Source organism: Cavia porcellus, unplaced genomic scaffold, assembly GCF_034190915.1.
Source record: "Cavia porcellus strain 051 isolate PalLab524CR breed Dunkin Hartley unplaced genomic scaffold, mCavPor4.1 scaffold_3, whole genome shotgun sequence".
NCBI lineage: Eukaryota > Metazoa > Chordata > Mammalia > Rodentia > Caviidae > Cavia > Cavia porcellus.
In genome coordinates this window covers 14,454,361-14,479,750 of record NW_026947486.1, presented here as the reverse complement: position 1 = coordinate 14,479,750, position 25,390 = coordinate 14,454,361, and the positions used below count along the sequence as shown (strand labels likewise).

Sequence of the window (25,390 nt, the reverse complement as noted above, 5' to 3'; positions counted from 1 at the left end):
CTGCATGCTTGTTCATGACCAAACAATGCATTATAGTCCCAGCCCCTGCCTGTCTCAAGGCTTGCCCCATGACCAGCTAACATAATGGGCACCTAAGTTTGGCAGATCCAACTCTGGAAAAAGAACCATTACATCCAGTTATAAATGATGTAGCATAAAGAATAAAGAGTTATTAGTGAATAATTATGGCATCCTTCTCCAGGGATTTTAGTTATACTGACAAATTAAAAACAAAGCATTTAAAACAGAAATATATCCTTCTGGAGGCTCTTGAGCAATTACTGATCATTGGCGGAATAGTTTTTAAAAAATATTTTGCATTTCTCACAAATGCTATTAACTCATAAAAAAATAGAGAGTCAGGAAAAAAGATGAAAATGTTACACTGTGAGGATGAATGTCTGTTTAACGGCTTTAATAACATCATTTATATGCCCTACAATTCATCCACTTAAAGTTACGACAGAATAGTTTTAGTATATTTACAGAATGTACAACCATCACCCAAGAAGAAATCTTTACTCATTTTAGTAGTGAGTCATTTTTTCACACTCCATGTTAAAGAATTTCCAGACTACTTTCCAAAGTCACTGCAGTATTTTACACTTCCACTGTCAGTATATGAAGGTCACAGTGCCTCCCCACCCTCTGTAATATAGTATTTATTATTTTTATCTTTCTGACTATAGCTATTCTGGAGGGTATGAAATGGCATTTCATTGTGGTCCTTAATTGAAAGAAAATTTTTGAGAGAGGATTTCAGTGTTTCCCAAGCCAGCCTCAAATTCCTGGGCTCAAGAAATCTTCCTGAGTAGCTGGGACTGTAGGTATGTGCTACTACACTCAAATCCTCATTGTGGTTTTGACTTGGATTGCCTTACTGACTGATGATGCTGATCATCTTTGCATGTGCTTATTGGTCACCTGCATATCTTCTTTGGAAGTGCCTATTCAAGTCCTTTACTTATTTTTTAGTTAACATTTTACAATTGAGTTGTAAGAGTTCTTTACATATTTGGATAAAAAAAGATTTACAGATATTTTCTTCATTTCTGTGAGTTGCCTTTAAATTTTCTTGGGAGGATCTAAATGGAAAAAATATTTTTAAACATTAAAGTCCAAGATTTATTTTTTCTTTTGTTGCTTAGGCTTTTGGTGTCATCAAGTAAATCACTAACTAGGATCAAAAAGATTTACTCATATTTTTCTAAGAGTTTTATAGTGTTACCTTTTATATTTGTCTAAAATTTGTTTCAATTTTTTTTTTTTTTTTTTTGGAAATGCTGAAATCAAATCGAGGGCCTTAGGGCCTTGAGCATGCTTAAGTGCTCTACTTCTGAGCTACAACCTAGGACTATTTGTTGATAATTTTTCCTCACAAAACTGTTTTGCTGTCCTTGTCCAAAATCAACTGACCATGAATCTAAGGGTTTATTTCTGGGTATTCTATTCCATTTCATTGTGCTGGGTATGTCTTTCTAGCAGTGCCACATTGTTTTAATGACTGCAGCCTTACAGTAAACTTTGAAATAAAGAAGTAAGTGCTTCAAATTTGTGCATAACCAGCTCAGGCCTATACTTCAGCTGTAATAGATACTATTGATGCCCTGCCTCACATTCTACTTCTGAGTTCACCTGGAGCTGTAATAGAATACTGTATTCCTACACCTCTGTTGGCTGCCCACTCTAAGCAACTTAAACTTCAGTATTTATACTTCTCTGAGAGCTTTCTTTTGAGCTACCAAGAGTTTTTTAGCCTAGGGTCAGGACAGTTTGGAAACAGTAGGAATTTGACATACACCAGGGGAACATCAGCCAGTTGCAGACATAGGTAAAAATACCTACTTTGTCATTCTTAGTGGGGCAATTCTGTGGTATATTTCACACAGTTCATAAAGGAATCTTCAAGGGGGTCTGAGTTTTAGTTGCCCAAAGATAGAGAAACACATTAATGTACCATTTCCTCACCTGGAGTTAATTTGGGAGCTGATTCTATGTCTGCTAAAGCACAACCTAAAGTAGAATGCTCTCAGATTTGTTTTGCAGAGAAAACAAAAAAAGGCATCAGCTTATCTCTTCATATGCACTTGCTGGACAGCAGATACACTGCCTGCAATTCTGCCTTTGGGAGGGTATCCTTTCATTGTTGACTAAGGGCCAGTCCAGGAAGTGCTGAAATGTAGTGATCATCCACTTATATTTGGGAGTTATGGAAGGTACAGATTCTTCTGCAAATTAGGCATAAGTTTGTGTCCTCCTCCATCAACAACTCATAAAGAACTCTCCAAGAAGTTATATGTATGGGTTAAGGGCGGAGCTACTTCAAAGCAGAAGTAGGTATCTTTGGAGCCTTAACTACCTCCTGCTCATAGTTTGCTTTGACCTCCTAGAACTGCTCAATTTCATGTCATAATGGATGTGATGTATGCCTAATTTCGGAACTTAGTGAAGCAGATAAATGCACAATTTGAATTATGATCCAATCAAACACAGTTTGGATCTATGGTCACTTGGTTTCCTATAGTCAGTTATTCAGCTACAAGCAAGGAACTGAATTTCCAAATGAACAGACACTGTCAGTAGCAAAGGACATACACGGCTTCACTCTACATTTTTTTTGTTTTAAAAAAAATGTTAAAACAGGACATAACAAAACAGGTCAGAAAAGAATAATTTAACCAACACAGTGTTTCACCACAAGACAACCCAACATAACAGTAGCTACCATAGTGTATCTTTCATTGAAATATTTGAGTAAACCTTCATATACTATAGTATCAAACATAACAAGACAGTGTAAAACCATTCAAGACAATGAAAGCATTACAGGGTATTCAGAACCAACTAACAGAAAACAAACAATGGTTACTATATTATGTACTTGTCCATAAAGTATTTTGTTTATACTATCACATCTAATAAAATCCAGTAAGATACAACATGATAAAACCAATGGAGACAGAAGAACAAAAGCTTGGTGGGACTTTAAAACAAGATGATATTAAATCAGCACTAGCTATAATGATGTCTTGTTTTCTTCAAAACAGCTGTTCAAATAAATGTGTATACAAGATAGTTATGATAGTTATACAGCTAGCTTCTGTTTGTTCCTTGAAAAGAATATTTTGTGTTAGTATTGTTTAGATAAAGATATCATGCTACCTCTTGTACTCTGAATATCTACTATAAAACACCAATACGCAATTTATCAAGTATTGTAACTGTTCTACTACTGTATTTTGAAATTCATTTTCATTGTTTATCTGTTTTTCTCTTTAAAATAAAACTTTTAAAAACTAAAAAAAAAAAAAAAACAGCTGTTCATACCATCACAGACAATAAAATCAAACAACTCCGAATGAAGCCATCCCAATTAATGAATGAAAACATTATAAGGCTTCAAAGCAATATAATGGGGAATCATGATTACCACATACTTTATGTAATACCATTTCTTACACTAAGGAAACTATTTGGTATTTCTACATGTGAGATTGATTTATTTCACTTACCATTTCTTACACTAAGGAAACTATTTGGTATTTCTATATGTGAGTTTGATTTATTTCACTTATAAGTATGGTTTCAAGCTGCGTCCATTTATTTATAAATATCTCAATATGATCATTTTTTATAGCTGAGTAATACTCCACTGTTTAGAAATACATCTTCTTTATTCATTCCTCAGATGATGGACACTTAAGTTGTTTCCAAGATTTGGCTATTACAAATTGTGCTGCTACAAACACGGGAGCACATATGTCACTGTGGTATGATGTTTTCAGCTCTTCGGGGAATATGCCTAAAAGTGCAATAGCTGGATAAAATGAGACTTCCAATCCCAGCTTTCTGAAAAATCTCCAGACTGACTTGCACAATGGTTACACCAGTCTACACTCCTACCAACAGTGCAAGAGAGTTCCTTTTTCCCCATAGCCTTTCCAGCATTTGTTGTTGGTAGTTTTCTTGATCCTGGCCATTCTTTCTGGAGTGAGATGGAATCTCAGTGCGGTTTTAATTTGCATTTCTCTAATGAGTAATGATGATGAACATTTTTTCATGTATTTATTTGCCATTTGTATTTCTAAAGCCAAGAATTGTGTATTCATCTCAGATGCCCATTTTTGGATTGGATCATTGAATTTTGGGGGTCTAATTTTTTTTAAACTCTTTATACATTTTAGATATAAGTCCTTTGTCTGAGGGACAGTTCACTAAGATTTTTCCCAGTTTGTGGGTTTTCTTTTCACTATGCTGGAGATTTCTTTTAACGTGCAGAAACTTTTTAATAAGAAGTGGTCCTAGTTATTGACTCTGGCAAGTATTTCCCGTGTAGTTTGATACCTCTTCATGAATTCTCTATCTAACCCTATGTCTTCCAGGTTTTTATCCAATTTGCCTTTCAATAGATTTAGTGTTTCTGTTTTAATATTCAGACCTTTCATCCATTTAACTTTTAATTTAGTACATGGTGATAGGCATGGGTCTAGTTTTAGTTTTCAGCATATAGAGAGCCAGTTTTCCCAAAACCAATTATTAAAGACATTGTCATTCTTCCAGTGAACATGTTTGGCCCCTTTAAAAAAGATAGGTGGATGAATGTGTTGATAGTTGTGGTTGTATCTTCTAATCTATTCCAATGATCTTCGGCTCTGTTTTAATTCCACTACCATGTTGATTTTACTACAGTTGCTTTGTAGTATAACTTCAAGTCAGGGATTGTGATGCTTCTTGCCTTGCCAGTGCTGCTTAGAATTGCCTTTGCTATTCTAGGTCTCTTCTGGTTCCAGATGAATTTTAGGAGTGATTTCTCTAGATCTATGAGGTATGTTGATGGTATTTTTATTGGGATTGCATTGAATCTGCATAATAGTTTTAAGAGAATGGCCATTTTCACAATATTTATTCTTCCTATCCATGAGCAAGGGATGTTTTTCCATTTTCTGAGATCATCTTCAATTTCTTTTTTCAGTGTATAATTTTTCCTATATAGATCTTTCACTTCTTTCATGAGAATAATTCCTAAATATTTCATTTTATTAGTTAGTAGTGTGAAGGGTATGGCTTCTCTTATTTCTCTGTGATTTTGTTGTTAAGTGTATAGGATGCTATTGATTTCTGAGTATTGATTTTGTATCCAACTAAAATGCTGAATTTTTTTTTATTATACCTAGGAGTCTTTCAATGGAGTTTTGGGGGTCTTCTATGTAGAGAATCATGTCATCTGCCAATAATGATAATTTAACTTCCTCTTTTCCTATCTTTACCCCTTTTATTTCTGTCTCTTGTCTAATTGCTCTGGCTAGTACTTCCAGTACTATATGAAATAGGAGAGGTGATAAAGGACATCCTTGTCTTGTGCCTGATTTTAAAGTAAAGGCTTTCAATTTTTGGCCATTTAGTATGATGCTGACTGTTGGTTTGTCATAAATGGCCTTTATTATATTGAGGTAAAGACCATCTATTCCAATTTTCTGTAAGTTTCTTATCATGAATGAATGTTGGACCTTATCGAAGGCTTTTTCTACATCTATAGAAATGATCATGTGATTCTTACTTTTGGCTTTATTGATATGGTGGATTACATTTATATATTTACATATGTTGAACCATCCCTGCATGCCTGGGATGAATCCCACTTGGTCTTGGTGTATAATGTTCTTGATGATTTGCTGTACCCTATTTGCCAATATTTTATTGAGGGTTTTTGCATCTGTGTTCATTAGGGAGATTGGCCTGTAGTTCTCTTTTTTAGTTGGGTCTCCTCTCAGGTTTTGTTACTACAGTAATATTTCCTTCCAGGAATGAATTAGGAAGGATTACTTCACTTTCAATTTCATTGAAGATTTTGAGGAGTGTCAGCATTAAGTCTTCTTTGTATTTCTTGTAGAATTCCTCAGTGAATCCGTCTGGGCCTGGGCTCTTCTTTGTAGGTAAGGACTTAATTACATTTTCAATTTCATTAATAGAAATTGGGTTATTCAGCAGTTTTACATCTTCTTGATCTAGCTTTGGTACTTCATATGTATTTAGGAATCTGTCTATATCTTCTGTGTTATCAAACCTATGAGAGTAGAGGTTTTCAAAGTAGATCTTGATGATCTTTTGTATTTATACAGAGTGTAGTGGTTTCGACTTTTTCATTCCTTATTGCATGATTTTGAGTTTTTTCTTCCCTTTTTTAATAAGGTTGGCTAGGGGCTTATCAATTTTATTTATTCTTTCAAAGAAACAACCCTTTGATTCATTGCATTGTTTTCTTAGTCTCTATTGCATTAATTTTTGCTCTGATTTTTATAATTTCCTCCCTTCTTTTGGCTTGGGCTTGACTTGCTCTTCTTTTTCTAAATGTTTGAAGTGTAGCACTGGTTATTTATTTATATTCGTTCTGTTTTCCTAATGTGGGACCTCAGTGTAATAAATTTTCCTCTGAGGACAGCTTTCATAGCATCCTATGGATTCCAGTAAGTTGTATTTGTATTTTCATTCGCTTGTAGGTATTGTTTAATTTCTTAATTTCCCCTGTGACCCACTGATTGCTCAAGAGTGTGTTATCCAATTTCTGTGTGTTTGTGGGATTTTTGCAGTTTCTTTTATCATTAATTTCTAGTTTCATGGCACTGTGATCCAATAAGATCCATGGGATTTCAACTCTTTTGCATTTATTTAAATATGTTTTATACACTAGTACATGGTCTATTTTAGAGAATTCCCATGTATTGCTGAGAAGAATGTGTATTCTGCTGCTCCTGGATGGAACACTCTGTATATGTCTATGAAGTCCATTTGGTCACAGGTGTGATTCAGTTGTTATTTCTTTGCTGATTTTCTGTCAGGTTGATGAGTCCCTTTTTGTCAATGGTTTTTAAGGTCTCCTGTTACAATTGTGCTACTGCTAATTTGATTTTTCATTTCCATTAATACTTTATATAACTGGGTGCTCTGAAATTTGGTGCCTCTATATTTAATGCTGTTATCTCTTTCTGTGGCAGTTTTCCCCTAATCACTATGTAGTGACCTTCTTTATCTCTTTATCTCGATCATTAAGGTTTGAAGTACACATTGTCTGCAAACAGAATAGCTACCCCTGCTTTTCTGGGGTTCCTGTTGCATGAAGTATTATTTTCTATCCTTTGACTTTTAGTCTATGAGTATCCTTTCGGTTTAGATTGGTTTCTTGTAGATAGCATATGGTTGGATGTTGTTTCTTGATCTACTCTGCCAGTTGGTTTCTTTTAATTGGTGCATTGAGACCATTTACATTAAAGGGTATCACCATAACTGTTATATGTTGGTTTATTGTTGACATGTCATCTTTCTGCTATTGCATCTTTATCTTTCTATTCTGTTTAATTGTCTGTTTTGCTTAGTGATTTTTTTCCTAAGTGTATATAAACTGTCTTTCAGTATTCTTTGCAGGGTTGGCTTGGTGATGATGAAGTTCTTCAGCTGTTCTTTGTCATAGAAGTATCTTATTTCTCCATCAATTTTGAAGGACAGTTTTGCAGGGTACAGCAGTCTAGGTTAGAAATAATTGTCCTTTAGGATCTCAAATACTTCACTCCATGTTCTTCTTGACTTTATTTTCTGTGCTGAGAAGTCTGCTGTGATTCCGATAGGTTTTCCTTTATTGGTGATCTGTCTTTTCTCTCTGACAGCTTTTAATATTCTATTCTTATGTTGAATTTCTGAGATGGTGATTATTATATGTCTGTGTGTAGTTTTATTTTGGTTATGGCTATTTGGAGTTCTATATGCTTCACTGATCCTTATGTCAGTTTGCATTCTGATGTTTGGGAAATTTTCAGCTATTGGTTTTTTAGCCTCTTGATATCATTTGCGTTGTCCCCTCCTTTTTCATTTATCCCTATCAATCTTACATTGTTTTTCTTTGCATTATCTTGCAGATGTTCAATTGTTATTTTTCCTGATTCCTTGCTATTTTTAAAAGATCTTTCCTTTCCTGTTCACTGCAACCTTTCTTGTTTGCTGCAATCTTGTCTTCGAGGTCTGAAATTCTATCTTCACTTTTGTTGAGGTGGTTTTGACAACTTTCAATGGGATTTTTGATTTCTTGTATATCTTTTTGAATCTGCTTCATGTATTCTGTATCTTTCTTACATTGTTCTTCCAGGGATTCTTCTTGTTTTGTTCCTCTAATTTTTAAACTGTGTCTTCTTTAGATATGTTCAGCATCTCTTCATTTTTTTTAATCATTTCTTCTTTACCTGGTAGATTATTTCTAGTTTGAATTCCTTTAAAGCTTCCTGGAGTTACTTTTTTATTTCAGTTGCTATTATTTCATTTGTATGGCATATAGCTTCTTCTATGTACATAGCTCCTAAGGTTACTTGGGATGGGCTGGAGTTTTGAGATTGTATTTTGGTCTTTCGTTTTGTCATTTTCCTATATTTCCGTGTTTCAAGTGTTATCCAAGGCTTTCCCTGGGCCTGTTGGAAATCCTCTTCTATGCCCTCAGCTCCTGGGACTCTGGCCACCCAGTTCCCCGGTTTGAGAGGGTCACTGAAGGTTTGGCAGGCAGGCCCAAGTTCTGTGGAGCCAGTTGAGTGTGGCAGGAAGCTGTGAAGTTCTTTGGTCAGTGGGAGCAAGAATCTTCATCTCCTGGAGCTCAGGTTGTTGTGGGGACACTCGAGTCCAGCCGCCCAGTTTTCACAATTGAGGGCGCAAGCAGGCCCAAGATCCCTGGAGCCGGCCAAGCATGGCAGGAAGCTGGGAAGTTGGTGCAGGCAGGCCCAAGACCCACAGAGCCAGCCGAGTATGGCAGGAAGCAGCGAAGTTCCCTGACAGGAGGGGGCAATGATCCCAAACTTCTGGGTCTTGGGAAGGTGAGGGCACACTCACCTCTGGCCACCCAGTTTCCAGAATTGAGGGCACAGGCAGGTCTAAGACCTGCTGAGCCAATTGAGTGTGGCAGGAAGCTGTGTAGTTCCTTGGCCAGTGGAAGCGACAACCTTAAACTCCCAGGGCTCGGGATGGTGCGTGGACACACACCTCTGGCTACCCAGTCTCTAAAACAAAGGGCACAGGCAGGCCCAAGATCCCTGGAGCCGGCCAAGCATGGCAGGAAGCCAGGAATTTGGTGCAAGCAGGCCCAAGACCCACTGAGCCAGTCGAGTGTGGCAGGAAGCTGTGAAGTTCCTTGGCCAGCAGGAACAAGGGTCTTAAAACTCCCTGGGGCTCGGGATGGTGCGGGGACACTCACCTCCAGCCTCCCAGTTTCCAGAATTGAGGGCACAGGCAGGCCCAAGATCCCCAGAGCAGGCCAAGCATAGCATGAAGCCGCAGGAAGCCAGGAAGTTGGTGCAGGCAGACCCAAGACCCACCAAGCCAATTGAGTGTGGCAGGAAGCCAGGAAGTTCCCTGGCTGGTAGGAGCAAGGATCTTAAACTCCTGGGGCTCAGAATGGTGCGGGAACACTCACCTCAGGCCACCCAGCTTCCAGAGTTGAGGGCACAGGCAATCCCAAGAACCCTAGAGCCAGCCAAGCATGGCAGGAAGCTGGGAAGTTGTCCACTCTAAAATTTTAAGAGGTCCTTGCACAAATTGGTCTACTAGAAGGCTGTCTGTCATGACATTTCAAATTTCACTGGCTTTGCTGGATCAATAGTCCAAATGACAAAGGATCTCACATTGATGCCTGGACCTACTGCTATAGAACCCTTTCTTATTGTAAGCCTCACTAAAAATGGTAGCTTTATGAGTTAATGGTTAAATGTACTGGAACAGCATTACCAAGTGTGGTCATGTTGTTCTAACATCTAGAAAAGGCTCTTTTTGACTGAGAAGAGAATAACATAAAGCAGGGTGGAGAATGAATACTAGGGAACAGATTAAAAATTTAAAAGACCCCTGTTATCTTAAATGACATGAGGATGAAAATTAAAAATTCACTTACCTTTGTTCTGAATCTATCATATTGGCTTTCTAAATTCTATCAACTTTCCATTATGAATTATTATCTTTAAGGCCTTAACTTTAGAAAAACTTGTCCCCTAAATCAGTATGGCTTTACCATATCATAGAGACTCAACATGCAGCAGGAGCTTTTGGTTACACTGTATTCAAGTTCTAAATCTGGGGACTGGGAAAGTATTGTAGTATACTGTGATCCCTTGGTTACTTTGAGTGATAATCTTACAGAGAAAATTTGAGGGATAATCTCTTTTATATCAAAATCCATACAAGCTAATATGTTCTCCCCACTTGTGTGTCTATTACTTGAATGGAATAGCTGAAACATTCGAGTATGGATGGATAGGCCATTTCAAGAAGCTTTTCTGTGGGGACCTAGAACTTTAGGAAAGGTAGCTCTTATTTTTTGGTACCGGCAATGGAACTCAAGCCTCACTCTTGCCAGGCAGGCAAGCACCACTGAGCTACATTCCTGGCCCAGAAAGACAGTTTTCATTGTTAACATATTTGATATTATAATATCAGTATTACTATAACTGAGACCAAAGGGGCTTTGATCCCTACCGAGTAGTAGTTTTCAATCAAGGAGGGTTTAATTTGCCACTGTATAATTGCCAATATCTGCAGATACTTTTAGTTGTCACACCTGGGCAGGGAATGCTGCTACATATCCTACAGTGCAAAAGGAATCCCCCTACAAGAATTATCCAGTCCCTGATGTCAATACTGAGGTTGCTATAGGATGGCATATAAATTTAATAGACAATAGTAAACTCTTTTGGACTTCAACCCTTTCCATTTGCAATATTGACATTTTGTTTGTTTTTGTGGTACTGAGGAATGAACTCAAGGTCTTTGCACTGAGCTGAAATCTCAGCCCTTTTTATTGTTTATTTTGTGATGGTTTTGTTAAGGCATTAAGTTGTCTAGGCTGGGCTTGACGTGTGATTCTCCTGCCCCAGTCTCTCAGCATAGTGAGAAATGAATTTTCTTGTTTTAGATCCCTAAAACCTGGACTCCAGAGGCAGCAAAAGCAAGGCTTTAATGCATACTCTTGCAAGAGCAGTGCCCAAACACACAGACAGGTATATCAGAGTGGAGAAGCTGTGTACTTTTATTCTTAACTTGCAAGAGTCCCTCCTCCTATCTCCATGGCCTAGGATCCAGGGTTCAGTCCATCCTGAGCAATCTATCTCAGCCCACACCTGTTTCCCTCACATAGCCATTTCTCATTCTACCCTTCCTCTCTTTGCATTTCTTTTTGTGGTTATTCATGACCTTTTTGCTTCTCAGGACCATAATCCAGGAAAACTTGTTTAGGGATTATCTCTTATCCCAGGATTTTATCTCTAGTTTTTTTTTTTGTGTGTGTGTGTGTGTGTGTACTTGTCCACTATTTAATGCAGCTAATTCTGTGAATAAGAGCTTATTAGAGTGGTTAATGAAATATAGACCAATTAAGGTATTTGTAACTTTTACAACATGCTGAGATTACAGATGTGTGTCACCATGCCAGTATTGCTGGATTTGCAGAAGAAATTGTCTTACAATCATTTTTAGTGCTTGGTTAAATGCAGAAGATAGGGACCCTGACATTAGACCTACTAAATCAGTGATACAGTCAAGAAATGTATATTTTTTTACACAAATCCCAGGTCATTCTGATGTTCACTAAGACTTGGTCATTACTACATTATAGTGTTTGTATAAAATTTCTTGGTTTTTTTTGTTATTTTATTGCTAAATTTTAGATGTACATCGTGATAACACCATCACAGGGAATTTGTACCTGTACATGATATATTTTACTCCTATTCTCCTAGTCCATCCCCTGCCTTCAGTTCCTCTACCCCTCTTTATTTTAGCTATGTATATTTTCAATTTCTTTGAATGATGAAGTCAAATTTGCAAAAATACTTAATTTTATAACCCATTTCTTTTTTATCTTTATGTTATTAAACTTCAAAAGGTATTCAAGGAAATAATCCTATTTTCTGGTTACCCATTTCCTTCATTAATACATGTTTCCTTCTTTTTAAAAATTTTCTGGTACAGTATATAATGAATATATTCCTCAGGGGAATTGATATATGTACGTAGTATGTCTTAATTACTTTTTTACCCTCCTCTCCTTTTGTTGCTTAGTGAATCAATCACTTGACTCTTCTTCTTTACATCTTTAGTTTTACTGTGTTTGGAATTTCATGTACAATTTCTCTTGCTTTTCAATGCTCTCGTGTACCATTGTTCGATTATATGTGACACACATACGGTAATAAATCTGGGCAGCTTTGAATGAGTTTAATAAGCTTAATAATATATTTCTTCAAAGATATTAAGAAGCTCACATTATATATGTATTTCTATGTTTAATATATATAGATGTGGGGTATGGCACACACACATGTGTAATCTGTTTAAACCAAGTTGGTTCCTGGCAGAAACATGAATCCAGGTATGTCTTCATGCTTTTGGTTTAAGGCAACAGTGTACCCAAAGGTCCCAACCCATGCCTCAGTTTCCACATAAGGAAGATCAGACCTTCCATGCTACTGAGCTGAATAACTTCTAGGCCTGGAAATTATAGGTATAATTGAATAATGACCTAAAATAGACATGGTCCTCACCTGGCTTCCTAGATTAAAAACCACTTATGCTGGAAAACAGCACTCTATTAACTGTCCCATGGTACAGACGTGATACTGCATTAAACTGACTTATGTGCATGTTTAACTTGCTTATTTAGTCTCAATGCACTTGAAGAGATGGACTATGCTTGTATCTTCTATAGGTTTATATCTCCTAATCTATGTTTGTATCTCCTATGGTGTCTTGTTAACAGCAGGCTTCCAACCAATGTTTGTTAAATAAAGGGAAGAATAGAATTCTTGCTTTTATAGCCCACTGGTATCAAATCTAGCTCCCCTAGGCCCCGAAAAGGGTCCAATAACTCCCACTTTTCCATCTCAGACAAGATATTCAGTGAAGGTCAATTTATCAGTAATTTTTAATATCAGTTCCACAAACCTTCTCCAAAGTGATCAGAATCAATATTACCATCAAATTGACCAGATGCTGGAGGGAACAGAAAAGTTGAAAGACTCAGTTCCCTAGGTAACCTAAATTCTAAAATTATTTCCTACTTTAGCATGCTACATTAGCATCTCTCATTCTGATATTTTTAACGTATATGAAAATGAATTTCAAAGTCATGAATCTGGGAAATCTTGATTTATAGTGAAATAGTCTTTTATACTGCCAGACTTCCTAGGAATCCTAATTTGCTAGTGCATATCTTGACTCTCAAAGACATAGCTAGAATATGATGTTTTTCTAAAATTTATCCCATCAGCAAACTCTCTCCTACAAAGCATTTTTGAAATTAATGTTGTTTAGAAAACACTGTGGAAATATTCCTTATGTATTCTTTCTTCACATTCTGGCCGAACAGGAAGAAACTCAAGATAATATAGGAAAACAATGGGATGACAGAGGAGCTGTATAACGAGAATATGTATTTATTTTCTAGATGCTACCCATGGGAAAACATTCCTATTTGTATCCCTTCTGGACAAGAGGGTGTATGATCCCACAACACTGAGCTCAACAGGAGAAATGAAATGATGTTGCTAGCACATGTAGTTAAATTTGCAAGTTCCTCATGCTTTCCATGCTGAGCCTTGGCCCTTCTCCCTTTATCACTAGCTACAGCAATAAAAAAGTTTGTCATAGAAAGTAGAAAGAACCAAGGTGAAGTAGAATATGCTGGTTAGGCTGTTAAGTGAGTTCATCCACTTTATGTATTCCAGTGATTGGGGGCAGATGTAGCCCCAACTCTCTGCTGGGTCACTTTAGTGAAATCCCATGATGGCTCCAGGATGATGATGATGATAGAGGCAAGATGATGGTAGAAGTAGGCAGGAAAGTAGGCCAGCAGTCATTTGACTCTCAGTACAATTATCCTAGCATTTGAACATCAGAAAAATCCATTGGTAAGGAAAAATCAGATACCCAGTACTGTTTTGCTGCTGGATGCCCAAGTAATTATGTGTATTACCAACTGTACCCAGGTCTGTGCCTCAGAGTTTATTTGTATCATCTGATGCTCGTCAGCAACTGTGAATCAGAGTGATATCCTCCAACTATCTCTGAATCCTGATAATTGTTTTCAGAGACATTTACCTGTGGTATATGGCTGTGGAAATTAGGCCACTGGGTACTTTGGCAAGCATACAAAATTAAGTCTCAGCTTGCAGCTCAGTGTGTATCATTTGAGTCTGACAAATTACTAGAAAGCTATGGGAATGAAGGGAAATGGATGAGTTCAGCAACTATTTCTTTGTTTGAAAAATGTGACATAAGAAAAGTTTTCTAAAACAGAGGACTCAGTTTGATCCTGTCTTCAGGATCAAATCATTATTACATTGATAATTAACACTCAACTTTTCTGTGATTCCAGTAAGAATTTTCTCCTAGTTGCATGAAACCCAAATACAAAGCAAAAAAAAAAAAAAATAAAATGAAGCTCTATGAAAATGGCACCTCCAGGAGTTAGTTAGGTGATCTTGGAGACTGAAGTGATTTTTCCTGGAGAAAATGTATGTATAATATGTCATCCTATTTACAACGTTCTTTTGGCCATTACCAAAAATGCCAAGGCCCCACATGACGAGGTGATCAGAAAGTTCCACTACTTCCCAATAACTAGTTAGATACAATTCCTATAGTGAATTATCCCCTATTAAACATGAATAGAAGTAAGATTAAAAGAGTTCTGTGGTACTGTAGAATTCTTGGTATTGCTTAATAGTAGTTTAAGATATTAATACCCACCCTCTGCAAGCAAAAAAAAAAAATGCTATGGATGGATGGTAGTTATGGAGGAACAACATGTGAATGTACTTAACACCACAGAATTGTACACTTAAAAATGGTGAAGATGGCAACTTTCGTTATTTGTATTTACCACAGTTTTGAAAAATAAAATGAATAAATGGAAGAAAAAAATCTAATATCTAAATTCATTTTGCCAATATTGAGCTGTTGCTTCCAGGAAGTAGGAAATTTATATTCTAGATACCAAATCAATGATTTAATCCCTAAAAGTACAACAAAAGGAAAAGAGCAAGTGTTTTCAAAACAAGTGTTTTCAAAATGAAGGGGAAAAGAATGGAGATTATTAAAATTGGTTTTATATTATATTATATATATATATATATATATATATATATATAGAGAGAGAGAGAGAGAGAGAGAGAGAGTTTTAAGATAATTGATAGACTGAACTGAAACTGTGTAAATGTTTAGCCTATTTTTAAAATTTACTTATTGCCTACTTATTGGGAAATTCAAATGAGGTAAAACACTTTAAAAACACATGGGAGATGGAAGGCAATACTAGTAGCATGGAACCAGGAAGGGTAAATTAAAAGGAGACAAAGACAGGATAAGCATCCTGCAAAGGCTTAACACCTTTGGCTTCTTGAGCTTCCTTTTGAGAGGGGTTGAAAGTGAAAATATGAGTTTCTTGGAGACAAAAGAAATGCCTTCCATTATTAATATAGAAAAGGTCCTGAAAGAAGCTTAAAATTAACTGTCACTTACTTAAAAGAAACATTTCTAAGAGAGAGGCCAAACACACAGCTATATCCAGTAAGCATTAGGACAAACTAACAAAAAAACCCATCCTGTACCTTCTATATGACCTAGTGGCTAAAACCTACTATAGCTCATAGAGACAACAAAATTTACTTAGTATTCCAGGACACACACACTCTGAAATGCTTTTATTTCAGGCATTGACATCGAAAACTGGATTAAATGGTTATGGGGGAAAAGAACCAATATAGGGAAAAAGTGTTTGCAGGGCTGTTACTATGTATCAGGAAAACTTCTGTTTTTTATTTTAAAGAGAAAAAAAATAGAAAAATCAAAAAGCAATTAAAAAAATCCAAAGCCGAACAACAACAAAATCAAAAAGCAATAAAATTACCCCACAAGCCAACAGCAACAACAAAAATAATAGTGACACAGGATTTCAAAACAAGATAATAGGAATTTAACAATGCTTGTTATATTGCATATTGTTACCTTCAAAATAGTTGTTCAAAATTTGTTTTTTAAATATATCTTTATTACAACTCTAAAAACAAATGTGTGATACACACCTACAGTTTCTAGCTTTACTTAAAGAGGATGTGAAAAGCAGAAAAAAAGCAAGAATATATGATTATGTTAATTTCTCATTCAAAGCAACCCCTGCAAAATACTTTATTTTTGGCTGGGTTCTGCTCCACACCCTTACTCCAACTTGCATTATGATCTGAAGAACCCATGAAAAGACTGAGTATTTTGTCCTTACTCTCCAAGACTTGGCACAGCAAAATTTAACATCAGGTCACTATAACTCAGTGAAATTTTTCTATAGGACAAACTTAATAATCAACCATTTTATTTACTAATGCAAGTAATAAATCAATTCAGTAGGCTCAGATGGTTCCCTTATACCCAAAAGAAAATAACTGACTGGAAAATGCTTTAAAATATTCAGTTGATTCCATTTTAAATCTACCTTTTAGGTAAACACATGGTAAATTAATATTAGTTTCATGGATAACATATAGTTCCCCAAATAAAGCCATACCAAATTCACAATATTCATAAAATCTTCACTGTAGCCATTTCAGTGCTTTTTTTAATCAAAAAGAATGTACTGTATTAGACTATGGAAACCGGGATTGTTACAGGACACTACAGAATATCACAAAGACAATTTTTATTATTAACGCACTACACTATTATTTTGCAGCAATCCTTTATTTCCCCTAAAAAGTGGAGAGAAGACTGAGAGTTGAGACATTTTTAAATAAATGGAATTTTTGCTATACTGTTTATTAACAATCTTATCTGGAATGTTGAACTAAATAGCTTCCTACTTTTCCTTAATATCACCTACTCTCTTTGTAACTTTTTGATCATCCTAAAAACACCTACTACACCAAATATCGTAACAGTTATATTTCTTTAGGGCCAAAGGACTGAGCAAAATGATCACCAACACTGCATACGAGAGACAGAGAAAGACATGTGATAAATCTTAGACGAGAACAGCTAAATAGGACCAAGACAAACACAAACTGTAAGGCACCTTCATGGAGTCCAACCCTGAAATCTATAGTAGCAAGAGTCATCATGGAAAACAGAAAGACCTCGATCTGAATTCTAGTTCAGTGGCACTGATGTGCTTGGCAGGTTACTCAGCCTCTGAACTTCAGATCATTTCTGTGATATGGGGCTATGGCCTCTAACTTAGTGTCCTTCTCAGGGTTAAGTTAGATAATGGAAGTGAAGACACTGACAAAGGTCCTGGAACATGCTAGGAACTCAATAAAGGAAAGCTATCCTTAGCATTACTATGGAAGTAGTATTGATTTGAAAAGATCAATTCCTGTGGCAAAGGTTTAAAAGCATTATTTGTAGCCAGGTGTGATGCTACACATCTGTAATTCAAGCACTTAAATGACTGAGGCAGGAGGACTGCTTTGCATTCAAGGCCAGCCTGGGCTATACAGCAAGTTCAAAGTTAGCCTGAATTGCATAGCAAAACCTTGTCTCAAAAAATGCAAAACAAAAAAATGTTATCCTGGGGCTGGGGATTTAGCTCAGCAGCATAAGCACCTGCCTTGCAAGCAGGCAGTCGTGAGTTCGATCCCCGGTACCGATAAAAAGAGAAAAAGAAAAAAAAAATGTTATCCAAAGTGCAAGTGAAGCATGAGTCTTAGAATCAAACCTTTCACGTGCTGCATACTCAATAATTATGACCTGCTACGTGTGGTAGCATATTACTGTAATTCTAGCAGTTGGGAGGCTGAGGCAGGAGGATTGCTGCAAATTTGAGGTCCTATTTTAAAAAATTATGGCCTAATATTTCTATTGTGCTGATGTGCGTGACCATGCAATAGTAGTGAACTCAGTATAATTATTTATCTTGTATATATATATATATATATATATATATATATATTCTTTTCTCTTTTTTTTCCATTCCCCTATCCCAGTTGTTCTTTCCTTTTGAGCAGTTTCTTTCCCTTTCCCAATATCTATTGGTACATTTTAGATCTTATTTACTTATGAGTATGATCTCTAGTATGCATAGCATTTTATTAAAACTTTCTGCAAGTTTGACTATACCAAAGTTGGAAACAAAGCCCTGTCAAAGTACAAAATGTCACACTTGGATTTTTAGAAAACAGGGTTCTTCATGAAAGCCTGGGAAATTCCACATATACCAGAAAGAAGAATACTAATGAAAATTAACTCTTAAGATCTTGTCAGGAAAGCTGGACAAGATGTCATGATCTTTTGACAAGCTTAAGGCAAAGTTAAAATTCTCATATAGAATTTTTTCATTTCAATACTATCTTGCCTTTATCAGGAATAAAGAGGAGTTGGATTACTCACCAAAAGTGGCTATAAGTGCCCCTTCCATTTTAGTATCATGTTTTAGAATAAGCATAGTTGGGACACTGGTAGGACATACGTACATATTCCCAGTTTATCCAATGTTTTCAAAATATGCATAAAGAACAGAGTTGGAGGAAGAGTAAGAAAGTCATTGTATGAGCTGGGCTTCAGTGAAATTAATGTTGAAATACCGTGTTTGGTCAGACACTGGAGATCTAGTATGCTGCTGTTTAGGACTTACAATTTTGCTTTACAGGCAATGTATTGGGATGGTACAGAACACACATTCGGAAGTTAGTAGACTGTAGTTAGTTATATAGTCTTGGCATGTCAGTTTACCTCTTTGAACCTCATTTTTCTCATTTATACACAGGAATCACCCTGCCAGTCTACTGGGGTATAACTAAGAATTTAATGAGTTCATGCATAGAAGTGTTGAGTTGTTGTTTATTGTTAGCCTCTAGGTAAAATAAAGCCTGATTTTTAGGGGATAAACTGATTATAAGCATGAGTCTGTTCAAATTCCAGGATAATTATCACACTCATTTACTTCTCAGTTGGAGCAGAGAGTGAATTTCCATGACCATTTAATTAAAAGTTATCTGCAAAGGATTTGGTCTTCTTCCTCACATCAAATATGACAATATTAAAAAACTTAAATCTTAGCTGCTATTATTCTTACTTTTGTTATTCCTTATTAGACTAAGGAAACACTGTGTTATACAGAAAAAAATGAGAAAGCAAAGAGTTTTTTCCTTCTTGATCATGACAAAATAAAGCCAACATTGTTAAATACTTTGTATAATTTTTTTGCAGTGCTGGGGATCAAACTCAGAGCTTCATGCATCCTAAGCAAGTGCTATACCACTAAGATATATCTGCAGTTGCCACTACTTTTCTTTTTTTTTCTTTTTTTTTTAGTTAAAAATAAATTTTATTATTTAGGCTCATTTTGTAAAGAACATGAAAGGAAGGCCAACCCACAGATGGTATTCACATGTCTTAAACTGTCCTCCCCCTCCATCTTCCCTTCCCTTCCCCTGAGGTGTTTTTTTGTTTTTTTTTTTTTTTTGTTTGTTTGTTTTTTTATTTAAGGAGAAAAGAAAAGAAAGAAAAAAAAAACAGTGAAGGGGTACAAGTTATACAGATTTACAGAAGAAAAAAATGCGCAGTAGGAAATCACTAGTTAATGGATTACATATTGCCATCTTAGAAATAATTGTTCAAGTGCCACTACTTTTCCTATGGTATGTACCAGCAACTGAATTTAGGACCTTCCCAATGAGCTTATGTCCCCAGCACATGAATTCTATGTCATGCCACGCCATATCATGCCATGCTATGCTGTGCTATCTTATTCTGTCCTATGCTATGCTATCCTATGCTATCCCATCTTAATTCTATGCTATCCTACCCTATGCTATTCTATCCCATCCTATTCTATGCTACGCTTCCCTATGCTATGCTATCCCATCTTGAGCTCTGCTATTCTATCCTATCCTACACTATGCTACACCATCCCACCCTATGCTATGGTATCCCATGCTATGCTATGCTATTCTATGCTATGCTGTCCTGTCTTATCCTATCTTGTCCTATTCTGTCCTATGCTATGCTATCCTATCCTATCCTGTACTATGTTAATGTACGCTATTCTCTGCTATCCTATGCTATTCAACCATATCCTTTCCTATGCCATTTTATCATCTTATGTTATGCTATCCTGTCCTGTCCTGTTCTAGCCTATCCAATGCTATGCAGTCTTATGCTATGCTATCCTATGCTATGCTGTCCTGTCCTATTCTATGCTATTTTCTGCTATCTTATCCTATCCTATGCTGTCCTGTCCTGTTCTATCCCATCCTATCGCACGTTATCCTATCCCATGTTATGCTATACTATCCTACGCTGTCCTATACTATCCTATGCTATGCCATGTTATCCTATGTTATGCTATCCTATCCTATCTTATCCTACACTATCCTGCCCTGTCCTATCCTATCCTATGCTATTTTCTGCTATCCTATGCTATTGTATCCTATTCTATGCTATCCTATCCTATCTTTATTTTATGCTATGTTATCCTACCCTATCCTATGTTATCCAGTCCTGTTCTGTCTTATCATATCTTTTGATATCTCCTGATGCCATAAACTACTGACCCTCTGCCATGTGCCACTCTGCCTTGGAACCCGCCAATTATGGACTGAAAATTCCATAAACTGAGAGCTAAATAAACTTTTCCTTCCTTAATTTTGGGTGTTACATATTTTGTCTCAGCAATGAGAGAAAAGTACCTAAGACATTATCCTATTCTATCCTATGCTATGCTGTCTATTCTAACCTATGCTTTGCTATTCTATGCTATGCTATCCTATCCTATCCTATGCTGGGTTATCCTATCTTATGCTATGCTATCCTAGCCTAGGAAAAGTGTCTTGGCTAAAATGGTAAATTGCCCAAGGCTAGGTTCAAATGGGTGACTCTCTGTTTCTCAGCCTCTCAGAAAGCTGGGATTATAGACATACAACACTATGCCCAGTAAATTTTTATATTTTCTTCATTTCTCCCTTCACTTCTGAGCCTGCAGTGTTATGGTTTGTGTCTAAGTGTCCCTCCAAAACCTCATACAGTCATGGGGGCATGCTTTTTCGGAGGTAGCTGAATCTAGAGTGTGTATTTGATTCATAGTGTAATACTAGCATTAAGGGTGCTGACATTAAGGGTGGCTGACTGCTTGATCAGTCCACTAATTGGATTGGCACTGCCCTAATCCTCGTAGACTAGATGCAATAAAAGGGACAGAAGAGGCTTGTATGTCCTTTCCTCTTGTTGCTTTTGCTGTTTTCCACTGCCATGAATTGTTGCCCTTCTGCCATGTACCACTCTGCCTTGGAACCAGTTGATTATGGAGTGAAACCTCTACAAACTGTGAGCTAAATAAACTGTTTCTCTCTTAACCTGTGGGTGTTGAGTATTATTTCAGCAATGAGAGAAAAGTAACTAAGACATATAGTTTACCTAAAGTCTGTAAATTTGCTTTTATATGTGTCAAACTGCAACTTTCTCAAGCATCCAGAATGACATGGCTATTAGTTTGCCAAGATTATTTCTTGACTGCATCAGTATGCATACATCACAAGTATCTTAAACTCCCAGGATAGTCCAAAAGGCCCTGTAGCCTCCAGATCCACAGAGGCTACCTTCAGTAGAATTGGAGATGTTTTTGTTGAAAGTATATGGTTACTGGCATGGAATTCTTCCATTAGAATGAGTAAATGGCCTCTTCCCTAGTGACAATAGCTCCAGGAAATGGACTGCAATGACAGATAGCAAACTTTATTTCTTAAGACAGGTTTCCAGACTATAGCTATTCCATGTTTGGTTTCCATGAGAAAGAATAACAGTGGTAACAGCTGCTGTTTCTTAGATGGATATGAGCAGCTCCAGTTTAAACAATCTCTTGTTTAAATAGTAGAAAAATGCACAATTGCACTAAACTTCTCAACAGTCAAAGCCTGGTACAGGGGAAATGATCAAAGTGTTAAAAGAAAAGCTGATAAGAATGAAGAGGACTAACTAGTTCAAAGGCTAAAGAAATGGTCTCAATTGTGTTCTCTAGGACCTGAGAGTTGTCTCATAGGTGACTCACGCTGCTCCCAACTAGAGAGGGGTGGAGGTGTATGTGGTATGGTATGTATGTGTGTATGTGTATGCACAGTAGGAACCTCCAGCCCCTGTGCCTTGAAAATGCCATAAAACAAAGGAAGTGCAAGTACAGTAAGAATCATAGAGAGCAAGAGGGAGAAGGATCAAGCTGAGGCAAGATCTTACACAGATTCTAGGACCACTTAGATTTTTTTTAAATCAAGAAAATAAAGGTGGAATACTACTTGAACGCCAAGAAACTGTTTTTGATTTATTTTGGATAAAAAACAGCCACTAAATACTAAATGCTTTCCCAAATAAAATGCTTCCACATCAATCACTTGGGTAAAAAGTCAGGCTTACCTTGACATACTGAACAAGACGCTCATTGACATTCACTTTGTAAGTTTCAAGCCCCAGCTCCTTAGACAAGCGTAAGATTCTGTTCTGGGTTGGTCCTACATAGGCTCCACCAACATCTACCCAATTAACATGTTCATTCTGGAAAAAGAAAAAGTGGTTAGAAGACTAGTTGAATGTTGAAAATGAAATGTCTCTGTGTCTTATAAAAATATGATCTATTTTGCAAACTATGTCTTCCTTATCAAGTGCAACTGAAAACATCAATCTCTTCTCCCATCAAGAAGTGGGGCACAAGCCAGGTATGGTGGCACATGTCTGTAATCCCAGCATTAAGGAAGCTGAGGCAGGACATCACCATGCCTTTAGGTGAGCCCAGGCTACATAGTGAGTTCAAGGCCAGTCTGAACTACAAAGAGAGACCCTGTATCAAAAAGCATGCATAAATGAATGGACTTTGAGACCTCATTATTAAAAAAAACTGGGACACAACATTGACACTTCACCAATCATATCCATTTGCGGAGTTTTTAATGAGATCAATTCAGCAACAAGAAGCATAAAGAATAAAGAGTACGTAGTACATCTTGCTGGTCTAGATCCTTTGCAACATTTACATTATTATGTCAGACTTTTCTCTGGAGTTATCGCTGGAGGAGCCATCCAGATATTTATTAGCCCTAACGACCCAATTTTCATCACAAAAAGTCTTAAATCAGCCTGCATTGATAGGCTCTTGATGGTACTTGAAAATACTTCCAGGAATAAACATTTCATAAGAAAAGAACAACAAAAAGTACAAAAAAAAATGCACACATCCATTACATTATTTACAAATATGCAAACTCTCTTTCATAAACTAAGTTGCTAAATTGCCCAGGCTGGGCTCAGATTTGAAATCCTCCTGCCTCACCCTCCCAGAGTACTGAGGTTACAGGAATGCGCTACCACATCCAGTTTGTAAAGAATTTGTTTTTATTTCTGCTACTTGTTATCAGTTTTTGTGTGCACATGCTGCCTTTTCTCCTTGCTTGCCTATTTCCTATTGTGTAGAACTTGCTGTACTTGAAAAAAAATACAGAAATAATTTGGTCCTGAGGGATATCTTTCTCAAAGATCATTTGTTTGCTTTTGCCTAGTACCTGGGACATTAAGGATACTACTGGTAGATAACTTTATTCCTTTACAGTGCCTGAGATAATCTGAAGCTAGGCTGAAATACACACTTGACTGATCCCTCTTGCACGTCTGTTAATCTTAAAATGCTGTCTAAGCCAAATCAGGGAGTGGACCAAAATTTCCCTGCATACACACACATTGCTGGGCTAAGGATCTGACCGTCTCTATCAACTTGGCTCTGCTGACAGAATACTCCTTAGTTTCCCAACACCTTCTTTAGTGGTAATTCCTCGTACCACCTGGGGAAAGACAGGTCAATCCTTACTGGCTAAATGATTCTTCACTACTTTGTTAGCTTTCAGGTTCTCTGATGCTTTGAAGATAATGGTATTTTTTTTCCGTGTGTGTGTGTGTGTGTGTGTGTGTGTGTGTGTGTGTGTGTATGCAAATGCATATACAGTGCAATTTGAGTATTCTCTATATTTCAGTATAATTTACCTACATTGAAAATGAGTACTTGTGGCAGAATAAAAAGTCAATGAAAAGAATAAGGCAGAAGTGCACCTGGCATACCCAAGAAATACTAATGAGGCCAGTATAGCTAGAACAACCTTGAGCAAGGAAGAGAATTAGAGGTGAGGTTAGAGAGGCCAAGGGGGACAAAGGACAGGGCAGGAAAAAGCTCATGGGGCATTGTAAACACACTGGTTTTTACTGTGAGTGAGAAGGGGAGCCTTGAGAAGGTACTGAGCAGATAAGTGTTAAAGTGTGATAGATTTGAAAGGCTCATTCTTGTTGCTGCAATAAGAATACATTATAAGGATCAAGTGTGAAAATAGGAAATCAGGAAGTTGCAGTGATTTGGCAATTGGAAGGCATGGCTCCCAATAAGACGCAATAGTAAAAGTGATGGGAAGTAGAAAATTGAATGTTTTGAAGACAAAGTCAACAGAATTTCCTAAGTGAAAGAACATGAGTCTGGTGCTGAGCATGATCCCAAATTTTTTAAGAGTTGCCATCTTCTAATCTGGGGAAGGCTGCTGAAGTAGAGGCATCAGTGAAGATCAAAAGTTCAGTTTGAAATGGTTTCGTCTAAGATGTATTTTCAATATCCAGAGGATCTACAAATTTCTAACCTCTCTGTGAGTTCAGCATAATCTATTTTAATCAGCAGTTTACTCATTTCAATGGAGATAGTTATTCAGGGTTTCTGTTTTTTTCATAGTAGCCTAAATGAAGTGCTTCTTTGATTTCTTTAATTTGTCTATCACGAACTTTATTTTTTCTATTAATCATCAATACTATGCTCCACTCATCCTATAATCTCTAACATCCATTTTAAGATTGAAGAGCAAAATTGGAGCCAATTCTCTGATAAATTTCTAGTGTTTCTAACAAAGACAGCAAGAGTCTTGAGAGTTTCCAAGCATGATGTATTTAGCAAACTAATACTCAGCAGGTTGCAGTAAAACAGTAAAGTAAAGCATTACACAGATTATCCTTTCAAAGCAGAAATATTTTGAATGAGGTACCTCAGGTTCAGTGTGAAGATACTAGAAGTGAAAGATTGCTATGCTGCTCCTCATTCTTTAAGGCTTTTATTTAGATCTCATTACTCAGTTTTCAAAAAGTCCATAAACATGCAACTATATTGGAAAGTAAATACATCAACTTTGAGGGTAAATCTGTCAGCAATTTGACTATTAATTTAAATCAGAAGTATTATGGATGGATCACATTAGGAAAAATTGGAGAGTTGTGAACTACTGAAAAATCCATCTGAATAGCTAGCTGTCAGGTGACAACACCAAATTTCATATTTTGGTGCTTAAAATCCAAAACAGTTTTCATGGCATCTCCACTAAAA

At 36.7% G+C, this 25,390-nt stretch overlaps 1 protein-coding gene across 2 annotated transcripts in view; it reads right to left on the bottom strand.

The window, feature by feature from the left end:
• The window catches only part of Maoa (monoamine oxidase A), an 80,187-nt gene that overhangs the window by 34,755 nt on the left and 20,042 nt on the right, over positions 1 to 25,390 (bottom strand). For both annotated transcript variants that reach the window (XM_063245747.1, XM_063245746.1), the window contains exon 3: positions 22,408 to 22,545. Coding sequence is in view for 1 of the 2 variants with exons in the window: in XM_063245746.1 (XP_063101816.1) it covers positions 22,408 to 22,545 (138 nt within the window). In the remaining variant the exon portion in view is untranslated. The remainder of the gene's footprint in view (positions 1 to 22,407; positions 22,546 to 25,390) is intronic.